The sequence below is a fragment of the Talpa occidentalis genome, unplaced genomic scaffold, assembly GCF_014898055.3.
Source record: "Talpa occidentalis isolate TD23 unplaced genomic scaffold, MPIMG_talOcc4v2.1 talOcc4.7, whole genome shotgun sequence".
In the NCBI taxonomy this organism is placed as follows: Eukaryota; Metazoa; Chordata; class Mammalia; order Eulipotyphla; family Talpidae; genus Talpa; species Talpa occidentalis.
Window position 1 is genome coordinate 1,349,144 of NW_023605083.1, and position 14,754 is coordinate 1,363,897.

Consider the following 14,754-nt stretch of genomic DNA (forward strand, 5'->3'; position numbering starts at 1 on the left):
CAGTGTTCTCTGCAGATGGCGCGGGCTTGGCTCGGTGCGCCAGGGCGGCGGAGCTCGGGGGGAGCCAGGGGAGAGGCAGGAAAGGCCCCTGTTTGGTGCATGGCTGAGGGACCCAGCACGGCTGTGGACGGACTCGCCTCCAGCCCTTGCCGGGACCAGCGCTCTGGGCCCCGCCTCGGAGAACGGCTGTGCTCCGACTTTCAGCCTCCCAGGGAGGCCCTTTCCAGAGGAGGCGCCGCCCTGGCGGCCTGGACAGGCTCCCGGGAGGGGCATCTGCGTGGGGGAGGCGCAAGCCCTGCACGCGCAGGCACGGCCAGTCGGCCTCTGCAAGTCTGGCAGGGGAGGGGGCGCGTGGGAGCCTCCACCTTGTCTCCTCAGGAAGTTGCTCGGAGAGACAGGCAGCGTGGAGACGAAGGGTCTTCATTTTTCTCTATAGATAAAAGAGCGAAGTGACCTCCATCCTCAGGCCCGTGCTCCAGCCCAGTGCACCGGGCGGGCGTAGTTAAGAGGCTTCACCATGACGGGCCACAGGGGACGAGGGCTCCGGAGTGGCAGGTTCGGCGAGCCGGGCTGCGAGTGTCCTCCGTCGGGGTCCCCGGGGCCCTGTGGGGCTGGCCGCTCACCCAGGGCTCCGGCTGGCCGCTTGGGGTGACGAGGAGGTCGCCAGGCCATCCAGGCCGTCAGTGTCCAGGCCTGAGCCTCGAGCCCACAGGACAGGAGGCAGGGAGCGACCATATTTGGTGAGATTTTTCCTTCTGCCAAGAGCCACTGTCCATGCCATGCCGACAGGCGGGCACAGCTGCATGGCCACAAGGCTGGCTGGAACCCACGTTGCCCGCACCCCTTGTCCTCACAGCACCGAGGCCAGAGGGTGGGGACAGGCTCGGCGGGCAGTGCCAGCGCGTCCTGAGGTCACGAGGCAGCTGGGGACGACACTGGCTTTCTGGAGGAAGGAGAGGCCGCGCGGTGTCCGGGGCCCTGGCCCTGGCTTTGCATCACCAAGGTTATAAGTGTGACCTGGAGGACCCAAGCTGCCCTCTGCCCCCCTGGCCAGCCGGGCTCTGGACAGGCAGGCTGACCTGCAGAGGGGACAGCGTCCCCGACATACTCACCGTCTCGCCTCTCTGTCCAGGGTGTCCCGGGAGCCCATCCTTGCCCGGAGGACCCTGAGGGAGAAGCACAAGAGACGGTCCCTTCGGGCCTGAGGAGCGGGTGCTTTCCCACCCACGGCCGCACCGGCCCCGAGACTGATCTCACTACGACTGGGGCCGGGTCCAGCCATGGGATCTTTCCAAAAGACAGGGACTGAGGACGTGGGGGGCAGGGGCCAGCAGCTCAGGTGGAGCTCACCCCGGCCCGCCCCCGACCCCACGCCGGCCGGCCTCGTGTGGCTCTTCACCCCGGCAGCCAGGACACGCACGGGCACCGGCCTGGAGCTCCGTATCGGCCTGATCGAGCTCCCCTCCGGGCGATGGACCGGGGTCTGTGCCCCACCTAACCAGGCCAGAGTGGGCTCAGGCCTCCCTCTCCCGCTGGCCGGCGGGGAAAGAGGCATTACTCACCGGGGGGCCCTTTGGTCCAGGAAAGCCTGTGGGTCCTTGGGGTCCATTGGGTCCCTGGGGGCATAGAGGGATGGCTGAGAGACAGGCACCCCCTCCCCGGCGGGTGGGCTGGCACAGCCTCTCCTGCCCCAGGGCTTCTCCCCATTTCTTCCGGCCCCCAGAGAGGAGGCAACCAAGGCAGCCCCGAGGAGGCAGAGCTGGCCCCTCGTCAGGGGTGACAGCCCAGTTTCCCAGTCTCAGCCCCCCAAACTCTGAGACCAGGCCCAGGTGCATGGCGCCACTGCCTTCAACTGGCAGAAGGGAGGCTGTGCTGGGGAGCAGCACCCACCGCCCCAGGCAGGAATCCCACAGCCAGCCCCGCGGTGGGCGCCCTCTCCCGGCCCGGTCAGGAGCTCACCCGTTCTCCAGGGGGGCCGGCGGGACCGTCACCTCCGGAGTTGCCCTGGGGAGGGGGCAGAGAAGGCTTGTTATCGCTGTTCTTATGATGCTGTTTAATGAAAGTCCTGGCCTGATGCCTGGAACCTCACAGCCTCACCCTGCGGCCCCCGAGGGCCACGCGCGCCTGGCTGACCCTGGTCCCAAGGCCGCCGTGCTCCTGCCTCTGCACCCCGCCGCCAGGAGTGCACCGCCTGGGACAGCGTCCTGCTGCAGACGGGGCCCAGCAACAGTCCGTGGAGATAGGACGAGGGGCACCCCCACCCCAGGACTCATGCAGGGTCCAGGGGGAGACCGACAGGCCTCTGGTTCCTGGGGGCTCAACTCAGCGGGCTGGGAGGGCCCTCTCTGAGGGCCTGGCCGGGCAGCAGGGGCATCAGGGCCCTGGGCTGAGGTCCTTCTCCCCAGGGACCCCAGAGAAGAGGGAGCAGGGCTCCAGCACAGGCTGGGACAGGTAGGTCCAGGCTCTCAGCAGGCCAGAAAGAACTTTCTGTAGATTCCTGGCAACAGTTTCATATCCCTGTTCCTGAGAAGCAGGAAAAGCCGTGTCCCTAGCACCGCGTGGGCTTTGTCCACAGGCAGCCGGGCCCTGGGGCCTGCTGGGAGCTGCCCGGCCCTTGGTGTGGGCCTGCTCTGCTCTGCCTCACCTGCAGCCGCCGCTCACGTTCACCTAATTTATCTTGAGGGGACTGCGGGGGGCCAGCTCCTTCTTAAATACCCCACAAATATCTTTTTTTTCTTTTTCCCAGAAGCATCGCAGCAACAGAGAAGACCAAAGCGTACCTTGGGGCCAGGCTTCCCAGTAATGCCCCGGGGGCCTCGCTCACCCCGCGGACCCTGGACAGGCGGAGAGAAGAGAGGTCAGCTCCAACCCTCCAGATGCCAGCGGCCGCCCCCCCACCCGCGTCCCCTATGGCGTGCTCCCGACTCTGGGGACGGCGCCTCGCGCCCCAAGGGTGGTTACCGTGGGTCCTCGCTGTCCCCGGGGTCCCGGCTTGCCAGGCGTGCCCTGGAACCAGAGAAGAGGGCTGGTCAGTGCCCGGACATGCGGTCACCGCCCTGCTGGGTAGGGCAGGCTGTGAGGCAAGGAAGCAGGACACCCCCCTCCCCCCAGCGCTTCTAGGACATCTCTCGGGGCGAGGGCCCCACGCACGCAGTCACAGGCCCAGGGCCCTGCACAAGGCGGTGCAAACCTGATGCTCTCCCTGGCGGGGGTTTCCTGCTCAGCTGGTCTCCCACCTCCGTCCTCCCTCCTCCCCCACACCTGCCTGCCTCGCTCCCCTCCTCTGGGGCGGGGGGCGGGGATCGTTATTGCAAGAAGAGAAGAGAGTCAACCCCTTTCATCCATAATTTACTTTTGCTACAGTTAAGAATATTAGCCATTAAATTTTCAACAGGCTCTGCAGACGCGCGAACTTGCAATTTAACGCATAAATCACACATCCGAGAGCCATTTGCTGCTCTAATAGAATTTAGACGCCTTTTGCTGTGGTGCTTTGCATTTTCCAAGCCACGGCGAGCAAACCCGCTGGATTTCCTCCGGCGCAGAGCCCCAGCGGCTGCCCGGGGAGCCCCCGCCGGCCCCGCCAGGCTCCCACACCCACAGCGGGGGCGGCCCCGGGGTCCTGGCCAGAGGCCTGGGGTGGGTCGTCCCTCCCCCTCCGACCTTCCCGCGGGCACTGCCAGGCCCGAACCACCTCCCAGAGCCCCACTTTGAAATGCTTTAATGAAAGCGTCCCTGGTGGTGAGGGACGGGGCCGCTCTAAGACACAGCGGCGGCCTCCCGCGGACCGCACGGCGACACCCGCCGGCCCCTGGCGATACACGGACGGAACACCCGCTTTCCTGGAGTGCCAGGCTGGCCGCCGGCGGAGACGCCTGGGCTTTGGCGGGTGCGCTCACCGCCACGTCCTCACTCCTGCCCCGCGGACCCACGCCCTGGCCCTGACCAGCCCCACCGCGGGGGCCCCTCCCGCCCCGGCCCGCACCCCAGCCCGCCCCTGACCCTCGGCAGCCTCTGCGGATGCTCCGCCCTGCATCTGCCGCCCCCTGCTGCCCCCACCTAACATTCGGGGTGGGTCACCCCAAACCCCGCCCGCGCCGTCCTTTCCCCACGGCAGCGCCACCATCACTGCTCTCTGGCCCCCAGGAAGGGGCTCCCAAGGACAGGACTGGGGCTGTCCCTGCTGAGCCCTCAGGTGGTGCAGTCACCGCCCCTGGTGCCCCAGCATGCCCCCTTCAGCTTGCAGCCCCGGCGAAGCCCCAGGGAGACCTGGAGCGGAGAGCCCCCCCCCCCCCCCGCCCCACTCCGCTGCCCCGGGACGCACACTTGCGCTCCAGGGCAAACTGGGACCGCCTTCCTTCCCCGGGGAGATTCCCGAGTGAAGGCCCCTCACTCCCGTTCTCTCTCTCTGGGTGGGGAGGGCAGTGTGCCATCCGCCCAGGCCCCGCTCGGGGGTTTCTCCCTGCACACGCAGTGCACGGCAGGACACGGGCTCCGTCAGGTCCCTGCGGGGCCTGGCCAAGCGGGAGGGTCTGGGCTCAGCTCAGGAACAGGACATGCATACAACATAGGCGCGCAGACTTGGAGGTGGGCAGACAGAGGACACATATGCCCGCACGTACACAAAAGAACTAGGTGGGTGGGTGAGTGGGTAGATAAGGGGGGTGGCAAGAAACACACAGTGGTGGGTGGGTCAGTGATGTGTGGATGATGGATGGATAGATGGTGGATGGGTGGATGATGGAGGGATGGTGGATGGATGATGGATGGATGGATGGATGGATGGATGATGGATGGATGGATGATGGATGGATGATGGATGGATGGATGATGGATGGATGATGGACGGATGATGGATGGATGGATGATAGATGTTGGATGATAGTTGGATGATGGATGGATGATGGATGGACGGATGATGGATGGATGGATGATGGATGATGGATGGATGATGGACGGATGATGGATGATGGATGATGGATGGATGATGGACGGATGATGGATGGATGGATGATGGATGATGGATGGACGGATGATGGATGGATGGATGATGGATGATGGATGGACGGATGATGGATGGATGGATGATGGATGATGGATGGACGGATGATGGATGGATGGATGATGGATGATGGATGGATGATGGACGGATGATGGATGGATGGATGATGGAGGGATGGTGGGTGGGAGGGCAGAGAGAAGAACTAGGTGGGCAGAGAGCAGACAGCTGCCCACATGGAGAGCCGCACGCAGCCACAGCGAGGATGCAGGGGAGCATACGCGGGAGCTGTGGAGACAGAGCCCCAGGTGCCCGGAGAGCTGGAGGATGGTCCTATGCTGCCCACTGGCGCTCAGACACGCCCTTCCTTCTGTTGTGTGAAGCTGGCAGACACGCTGCTCGCAGGGACCAGCTGAGAGTCCCCTGCTTGAGGAGAGCTCAGCCCCAAGTGGCAGTGATGGCCTAAGCTTGTCCTCTGAGGAGGCCCAGCCCATGGGTGGGGGAGCCGCAGGGGCCAGGAGAGTGGGCAGACCTCCTCCCCAGCTGGCCCCCCCAGGAGGCTCTGCAGGCTGTCCTGCAAGCACCCGACCGTGTGCCGTCCCCCACCCGCGCCTGTGCACAGGCCAGCGCAGCGCCAAGCCCGGGGGCCATCAGGACCCGCCATCCCGAGAGGCGGTGCCCAGGCACCATGGCCGTCTCCTGAGGAGCTTCCAGGGCGAGCAGAGCTGCCCCAGCTGGCCCCGCCGCCCGTGTCCCCATAACCACACGCAGGGCGGCTGCGGCTCCCCAGTGGGTGCTCGGGGCGGTGGCAGCTGGAAAGGCAAGAGTGAATCTGGGCTGGCAGGGGCGGGAGAACGTGGGTAAGACGTCCGTCTCCGCGCCTTTCAAAACTGGCCCGGAGAGCAGCCCTCGGGCAGAGAGAGCAGTGCCCGTGGCCCCGGGGCCGCGCGGCCTCTCCCAGCACCCCCACCGCCAGGGTTTGGGAAGACTCGTCGCCCTGGTGCTGCTGGCCATCGTCCACGAGGCTCTTGGCAGCACAGTGGGTGAGAAATACACGAAGCAGCCTGGAGACTGTGCCCGCGACGCCCAGACACAGAGCGAGGCCGCCGTCCTTACCCTGCCACCCTTCTCTCCATTGGCGCCCGGGAAGCCAGGGAATCCAATCGAGCCCTGCAAGAGAGTGAGGGATGGGAGGGGGTGAGAGCTGGGCAGGCGGGGGCAGCTGCACAGCATGTGCCGGCGGGGGTCTGCCTCTGGCACAAGCTCCACCCACCCACACACCTACACACCACACACCCACACACCTACACACCCACCCACCATCCACCTGCCCACCGCCACCACCCACCCAATCACCCCAACACGCCTCATCCACCCACCCATCCACCTGCTCATCCAGTCAGCCACCCACCCACCCACCTACCCCTCCCACCCCATCGCACCCACCCCTCCCTCCACTCACTACATCCACCCTCCACCCACCCGCAGCATGACGATCTCCCGAGCACCTCACAGATCCTGGATCCAAACCCAAAGCTGAGTCGGGCCCTCCCTCCCCGCCCTCCACAGTGCTCTCACACCCGCGTCCGTGGGGCGCCAGTGCCCGCGTGCAGCCAGGATGCACGGGATGACAGGTGAGTGCGCTCACACCTGCGAGGCTGAGCCTCCCGCGCTGGTTCTCATGCCGCTCTCTCTCCCGAACACCCACAAACAAAGCCCCGAAGCTTGGAATTCAGATGCGGATGGAAATGGGGCTGTAGGGTCTGGCAGCGATTTAGTTCCAGAGAGCAGTGAAGCCCCCCCAGGGGAGGGTGGGCGTGGCTGCGGGTCTGCCCGGCACCCGCACGCCTGCTGCGTGGACGCCCCGTGCTGTCACGGCGCCCCTTGCCCTCAGGAAGTCACATCCAGGCGGGCCCCGCACTGTGGCTAGATCCTCCCCCGAGTGTGCGCTGGGGCCTCTAAGCCTCGTCTTTCCCTTCCAGGGCAGAGCGCGGCCACCCTGCCGTGCCCACAGACAGGGCCGGGAAGCGACCATCAGGCACAGCCGGGCGCCGGCCCGGAGCTCAGTCTCAGCCCGGGTGCAGGGGACCACGCAGGGGACCACCCGCGCGTCCAGCCACCGCCAGCGACTTACACCGACCGGCAGCTTAAAACCCTGCCCTGGCCTTTCCAAAGCCGCCTGAACTTGGTCTCCCATCCCGGTCTCTCCCAGTTACTCTGTCCTGTCTCCCCAAAGGCTCAAGGGCTTGGAGGGCGAACACGCCACCCCCCAGGGCAGGGCCCCGAGTAGCCTGGACACACAGGCGCAGTGCCAGCGTCCACAGGAGGCCGCACAGCCTAGACGGACACACCAAGGGGTGCCCACGAGCCAGAGGGGGGCGGCGGGCGGCCCAGCCAGCGGGATGGCGTTAAGCACGCCCGCGAGGCTGCTGCTGAGGGAAGAGGCAAGAACAATGGCGAGATTTGAACGAAACATGACGTTTCAGTGATCGGGGCCCAGGGCTGCGGCCGACGGCAGGCACGACTTCCGGGGGAAGTCCTCGCGTCCCCCACGCTTGGGGGCCATCACGCCTCTTCACGCCGCCAGGCTGACGCAGAGCCGAGAGGCGTCCGCACGCTGGAGGGGCAGCCGGTGGGCACGGCCCCGGGTGCCAGGGTGAGGGCCAGCCCTGGGGGCTGCGTGTGTCCCCTCTTGTAAAGACTGCTTAGCCTGCAAGCGCCTCTTTCCCACCCGCGTGGCCACGTGAATGGCAGCCGCGGATGCCAGAGCCAGGAGATGGGCAGCGCCCGCTGTCCGTCCCGCCGTCCAAGGGTGGGGCCCGGTGTGGGCCCCTCCGCAGCCAGCAGGCGGCACGTACCTTCGGCCCTTGTCTTCCTGGGTAGCCCGGCAGCCCCGGCACTCCAAGCTTTCCCTGCGGAAGAGGGCTGCAGTGAGGCCGTGTTCTGCCGCCCACCACCCACCGCCCGCGGTGCCAGGGCTGCGGTGCCAGCGGCCGGAGGAGCGCGGGACCCTGGGAGGCGTCCCGTGCTCCAGAATCAGGTCGGGCCGTAACTCGGCTTAGCCGGAGGCAGAGGCCCCGGCGGGGCAGGAGAGCCCTTGGCTGCGACACCGCCCTTGGCCCCTTCCTGGCAGAGTTCCGGCCTCAGGACAAGGCGGGAGGGCTGGGCCGACCTGGCCACCCCAATGCACAGCTTCGGGGAGTGCCATGGGGCATAGATGGGTGCGGGGCGCCGGGGGCAGCCTCCTGCGCTGGAAGGACGGCTGTGTGTCGGGAGACCCCCACCCTGGCTGCGGCTGGAGGAAGGAGCTCTGCCGGGGGCCCCAGCACCCAAAGACCAAACTCAGGACAAGGAAGTGCCCCTTCCACAAGCGCAGCGGCTGGGGCGGCAGGGGGGGCCTGGCCAGCCTTGTACCTTCTCCCCGGGGGGGCCCAGGGGCCCGGGGTCGCCGTTGGGGCCCCCACGCCCCTTCGGGCCCTCGGGGCCGTCTTCTCCTCTGGGCCCAGGTGGGCCGACCTCCCCCTGCAAGTTCAAAAGAAGGAGTGAGGGGCGCCCCAGTCTCCAGCCCCACATGACCCCCGCCTCTGTCTGGAGGGAGACGCGGGACCCAGGCCTCTGGAGCGGAGACCCCGGGGCTCACTCAGTGGACAGAGCGCCCCGGCGTCCCCGCCCAGAGGAGCGCCGACCCCCGGCGCGGCTCTGGTGCAGAGTGGGGCTGTTTCCTCGAGGCCGCACCCGGACACCTCCCGCGACCTCGGTGTCCAGGCCTCTCACTGAAATGTGGGCCTTTGGCTCACAGAAGTGGCTCAGAATCGCTACCCTCACCCCCCAATAGAACAGAACCCCTGAGCCCCCTGGGCTTCACCTCTGACCTGGGTACGCGGGGTCCTGGGCCTTGGCCGGGCACCAGGCACCCAGGACACCCCAGAAACGGAAAAGCGGGGAGCTTCCCCAAGCCACGGGAGGAGCCCCAGCCCCAGCAGGGAGGGGCTCAGGGGCAGACGGCGTCCCCCAGCGGCCCAGGAGCGCAGCGTGCAGGAGCAGCCGCCGGGGCTGGTGAAGAGGAGCCAATGGCTTCCTGGTCTTGAGCCCTGTTTGTCTGCCGTGAGGTGCGTGTCCCCGAGAAGGGCTTTGCAGATCAGCCACGGAGGCCAGGCCGGACAGACGCGGCCTCGTCCCCACAGGTGCGCTCTGGGGCTGGGGGGCGCCGAGTGGTCTTCCTGCCCACTCCTAGCACGTGTGCCCTCCTGGGGGCCCAGCGTGAGCACTGAGCGTCAGGCCAGCGGAGGAGGCCCTCCCACCAGGGAGAAAGTCCAAGCACAGCAGGCCCTCCCAGCAGCGTGGCTGGACGGCTTGTGAAGTGTCCGCCGGCTGTGGAGGTGCTAACGGCGCTGCCCCTCGAGGCGGGGCAAGGCGCAAAGCTTGCTGGGCTCCAGGGTTGGCACCTTCCAGGCACCTGTGCGGTTGGGAGTAACCACGGCGGCGGCAGCCGTGGCCAACGACCCTGTGCAGGGTGCGTGCAGTGGCCGCTGCAGCCTCCCACAGCCTCCCGGGGGCTTCCGCCTCCCTGCCGTGGGCACTCACCCTGTCACCCTTGATGCCCATGTCGCCCTTGAATCCAGGAAAGCCATCTTCACCCTGGACGGGGGACAGGAGAGCATGTGGGACAGTGAGGGCACCCCACCCCGGCCCCTCTGCCCTCTGCGTCCGCGGAGTCAGCTCTGTGTCCCGGGGCTCGGCAGCGGCTGCTGGGAGGCCAGAACACCCACCTTCTCGCCCTTGGTGCCCTTCAGGCCGCGGATGCCATCTGCGCCCTGTGCAGATGAGAGAAGGAGAGTCAGCAGCCGCACAGGCAAGCCCCCAGCTCTGGCCGCACCCCAGATGTTGCGGTCGGGGTTCAGAGTTTCCCGCTGGTCCGGTGAGTAGAGCCAGTAGAGCTCCGACAAGCCCCTCCCCGTCCTGCCAGGGCAGAACATGCTGAGCAGGACTGGCTGCCTCTGAAGGGGCAGACCCATAGGCTGGGGGGCAAAGCCCAAGCATGGGAGCCCTTCCAGGGAGGGGCTGCGGGCCAGGCCTTCCCTACCAGGGTTCTCTGTCTTATTACCAGGAGCCACCCGGGAGGCTGGGCAGCCTGGGGCAAACCTATAAGTACGTTGGATCCCGAGAGCAGGGAGATGTGGGGTCCAACCTCCTGTCCTTGATGGGGCCCCGGGAGGCACAGATCTGGGGTCTCTTCTCCCCAGACTCCCTGGCACAGTGCCCTGCACACTCCGCCAGCCCATCCCCCTCCTACTAGGTGGGCCAGTGGGCTTCCCGGCCCTTTGGAAACAAGAGACCCCTCCCCAGGCCCAAAGCTCTACCCATTCAGCACCCATGGGGGAGGCCAAGGCACAGGCCAGGGGACGGGCCAGGGCACTGCTGACACTGGGCTGGGTCTCCCTGGCTGTGGCCCCCAGGCACTGCAGGGCGTGGAGCCTGCCCACTGGAGTGTGCCCACTGGATGTGGAGTGTGCCCACTGGATGACCCCACGCCCTACTTGGGCGGGCCACCCAGCATCCCCTAACCCTCACGTGTCCCCAGAGCAAGACCAAGTCTGGCTGAGAAGGCAGTGCCAGTACGGGGCAGGGACAAAGGGGCGGCACCAGCGAGGGCAGGCGGCGGGGCAAGGGAAGCGGGGGGAGACCCAGAGGGACTGAGAATCCCTACTGGGGTCCCCTGCCGGCCCACCCAGCACCTGCAGAGGCGTGTGTGAGTCGCTGCTTGTCTCACCTAGGGCAGGTGTGGGGGGGATGCACCTGAGACAGGTGTGGGGGATGCACCTGGGGCAGGTATGAGGGATGCACCTGGGACAGGTGTGGGGGATGCACCTGGGGCAGGTGTGGGGTGACGCAGAGGCTTCTACAGGTCAGCACAACCCAAGAAAAGAACCAAAGGGCGCCCTTTCTCGGGGCGCAGGGCACTCAGGAGGAGAGCTGGCCTCCTCACAGAGACTGTGGGCCTCGAGGGCTGCTGAGCTGGCTTGGGCTGTGGGCGCCTCACCAGCGGCCGTGTTCTCCCGCCTCCCTGCCCCCCCCACCCCGGCTCGCTCTCGTCACGGCTGAGTCGGCTGGACAGACAGGACATTCGCATCCTGCGACACTTTAAAGCAGACACCGCTGAGGTGCGGGGCGTGGGTGCAGCTGGCCGAGCGCAGGACTTCTACGCGACGGGCTGTGCAGCATGAACAGGCAGAGCCGTCACCAGCGTCACGCTCAGCCCTTACCCTCCAGCCTCTTGCTCGCGCAGGAGAAGCTGGCTTCCCAGGAACCTCCTCCCCGCCCAGGCCCCTTGGACCACAGGCCTGTCTTGGCCTCAGGGAAGACTGGGCTGGGAGATCTCACCTTGACGCCTCGGGGACCTGGGTAGCCGAGGGGACCCTGGGGGCCAGGCGGACCCTGAAACACAGCAGAAAGGCATCAGCTCCGCCTGTCCGGCCATCTGTCCAGCCGCTTCATGCTGTCCCCACCTGGTCCTCCAGCACCAGGCGGAAAGTTCGCCTTCATTGGCCAGTGTCCGTCCAGCCCAAGGGCATGTCCAGCAGAGCCCAGGAGGCATGCAGGGCCGGCCCATGTCAGCCCCATGGATGGGGCCCAGCAGGCTGGGCCTTGTGACGCATGAAGCCCCGAGACAAGGCGCTGGGGAGGGCGGGCTGGGTGTCGACAGGGAGCACCCCGGCTGGGAAGGGACTTGGAGCGGGAGGGCCGGTTGCAGTAGGTGCAGGCTGGGGCGGGTGCCAGCCAGAGTGGCCTCGATCACAAACAGTGCAGGGCACATCTCCAGAACCCATGTCGCCTGGGAACTACAACCAGCTCTGACCCCGAGTCCTGGGCCCTGGAACGAGGGCGTGAGTGGGCAGGAGCCACAGCAGGATGCGCCGGGAAGGGGTCCGCTGGGCCCGGGGCCTCCGGCACCAGGTAACCAAGCTGGAGCCTGGGGCAGGGGCCCCGAGGGGGTCGACCCCAGAGGCTGCTGTGACTTCTGGGAAAGGGGAGGGGGAGGACTGACCCTCAGACCGGGCGCCGGGAAGCCATGTGCAGTGGGCTCGGGTCTGCTGTCCTGGGGGTGTCAGCAGGGCCCCGCCCCCAGGCAGAGCCAGCAGGGTGGCCAGAGAGGCCAGGCCCAACACAAGGGCTCTGCTCTGGGCATTACTGTCCAGCCTGGAAGCCTGATGCAGGCTGAGTCTGCCCTTGCAGGCTCCCTGCCTGGGGCGCCCCTGAGTGAGGCTGAGCCAGAGACCCTCCAGCAGGAGACACGAGGGGCGGGGAGATGCGGGCACCCACCTGGCCTCCTTTCTCTCCGGGCGGGCCTTCTTTGCCAGGATGCCCCTGTCAGAATCAGAAGAGAGAAGGCAGGGCTTGCCCATGCCCGCCTAGGACAGCAGAGCCCCTCTGACTGCCCCCGAGTCTGAACAAAATCCTTCCCCTCTCTGCCAAGACAGAGGCGGCGGGCCCTGGAGTCCCGCACAGCTCCCTCCTGACCCCCTGGCCTGGCCTCGTCCACTCGTCCTAGGTCCTCGCTGCTGCCTCTGGAGAGTGGGCTGTGCAGGCCAGCGGGGACCAGAGCCGCAGTGGAGGGGAGCGCTGGGCACACCTGGCGGGCAAGGGGCAGTGCCATGGGCGCCTCTCCCAGGCAACCCGGCAGGAGAGTACGGTTCTAGGGGACCAGCCCCTGGGCGTCCCCGCCGCTCCTGCTGAGCGGTCACAGCCCACACCCAGGCTCTTGGAGCAGGGGTTAGGGAGGGGGCATGCCACCGGCCCACGTGGGGCCGCCTGGGAATACCCCATCACCTCCGCACTTTCGGGTGGGGGCGCAGGGCCCAGGACCCCAGGGGGGCTGTTATCAAGCTGGCGGGGCCAACTGCTCCATTATTTGAGCTGAGGCCAGTTCCTTTCTCCTTCAGACACATTTTAAGGTGCAAGGAGATAGCGAAAGCGCCAGGCGGGGGTGGGGGGTTGGGTGCAGGCGGGGAGCCCTAAGCTCATTTATTCAAAGTTTTTGAACAGAAAGGGACGGAGAGAAAATGCACCGGGTAAGAGTGATTCGTTTTCCCGCAGAGCGGGGCCGGCCATTCTCTGCTTGCGTTTTCTAATATTCTATAATTACGTGCGTAATGGGAAGATAACAAGGCATACATTATGTGTTTGGGATTTCTTTCTGATTAAAAAAGTAACAGATGGTCCCAGCAGACAATTGGGAATCGATTAAACAGCTCCCGGGCCTGGCCTGCTGGCCCTGCACAGGCGGGGCGTGATGCAGCGTCCGGCCGAGACCTCGAGCTAGCGCGCCGTGGGCCAGCGCACGGCCGCTCCCCGATCCTCTGGCACCCGACTCGCTCCGTCAACACATCTCCACTGCGCCCTGGGGTCTGTTTCAGCCCCCCCTGGTCCTTTCTTAAGCCAGAACCAAGAGGCGCCAGCACTGGCCCCCTGGCCAGGCCCGCTGCCCTGCTGGGAGCACCGCCCACAGTGTTCAGGGCACAGGAGGGAGCTGGGGGTGGGGGGCGGCCCATGGGCCCTGGGTGCCCAAGTAGGGGAGGATGCTGTCCCCCGGGGCCCCTAACCCAGCCCTGCCTGAGACGGGGCGCCTCCCTAGGGCACTTCCCGCAGGCCAGGTGACCGGGCGGCAGAGAGCACTGCGCTGGGCGAGAAGCGCGCTGGGCAAGGGGAAGATGACGGGACGCCTGGCCTGGGGCAGGGCGGGGCGTTTCATTTTGTCATTTATTTATTTTCCTAATTTTCCGCCACAAGACAGGCTTTTCTATAATTAGAAAAAGCAGTTAAGTGGAAATGTAACTGGAAGCACCTAACGACAGTCACTGCAGGTCCCCCCGTGCTGATGTGCGGGGGTGGCCCAGCTCACACACGCAGGTGCACACCATGCACACGCGTGCCATGCACAGAGGTGCACACGCACACTGAGCATTCGCCGCCTCCCCCTCTGCCTTCCCGCAGCTCAGCCTCAGGTGGGGCTGTCACCAGGCGGTCTGATGGGGCTCCCCGCTGCGCACGCGCGTCTGAGGACCGTCCTGCTCAGTGGTAAGTGCTCAAAATACCCTCGGCACACACACTCGGGCCCAACACTGCGGCTGCGCTTGCTGGGAGCCAGCCCGGCCCTCACGGTGAGTTTCGCACACCCCAGCAGAGACCCCTCGCCCAGGCGTCATCACCACCCGCTGGCAGCAGAGCACGTGTCCGAGGCGCAGTGAGCAGGCACTCAGGAGCCGCCCCCATGTCTCCATCCACAGAGCCGGAGGGAGAAAGGGCTGAGGCAGAGGCCCCTCCCTCGGACAGCACGAGTGTGAGTGCGTGTGCATGTGTGAGTGTTCGTGTGTGTGAGAGAGGCAGAAAAGGGGCAGGCAGGGCACTCACCGGGGGTCCGTCAGCGCCGGGCATTCCTGGGAGGCCTGGCTTACCCAAGGGGCCCTAGAACAAGCAAATGCCCTGAGTCCTGGGGCTCATCTCCCCCCAAGGCCACTTCTCAGCACTTCTGCAGAGGGACCAGGCCCCGGCACCAGCAAGGGTGCAATGGGCCGGCTGCAGCCACGCCTTCCCAGGTTGCTGTTGGGACGAGCCACCCGCCAGGCGAGCCCAGGCTCTGTCCAGGTGGGCCCCAGGCCTGCAGGGCCCACCCCCCCACCATGTTGGAAGGATCTCCCAGGGTCACGGCAGCATGCACCTGGGCCCAGGGCCTACTCAGGGCTGCCGGATTCTGCAGA

The 14,754-nt window shown here is 66.6% G+C and overlaps 1 protein-coding gene across 1 annotated transcript in view; it reads right to left on the reverse strand.

The window, feature by feature from the left end:
* COL5A1 (collagen type V alpha 1 chain) overlaps nucleotides 1-14,754 on the reverse strand; it is an 80,491-nt gene that overhangs the window by 21,967 nt on the left and 43,770 nt on the right. The window contains 13 exon segments of the mRNA XM_037494723.2: nucleotides 1,113-1,166; nucleotides 1,563-1,616; nucleotides 1,960-2,004; nucleotides 2,781-2,834; nucleotides 2,962-3,006; nucleotides 6,116-6,169; nucleotides 7,858-7,911; nucleotides 8,414-8,521; nucleotides 9,584-9,637; nucleotides 9,769-9,813; nucleotides 11,381-11,434; nucleotides 12,320-12,364; nucleotides 14,408-14,461. Of these exon segments, the coding sequence (XP_037350620.1) occupies nucleotides 1,113-1,166; nucleotides 1,563-1,616; nucleotides 1,960-2,004; nucleotides 2,781-2,834; nucleotides 2,962-3,006; nucleotides 6,116-6,169; nucleotides 7,858-7,911; nucleotides 8,414-8,521; nucleotides 9,584-9,637; nucleotides 9,769-9,813; nucleotides 11,381-11,434; nucleotides 12,320-12,364; nucleotides 14,408-14,461 (720 nt within the window).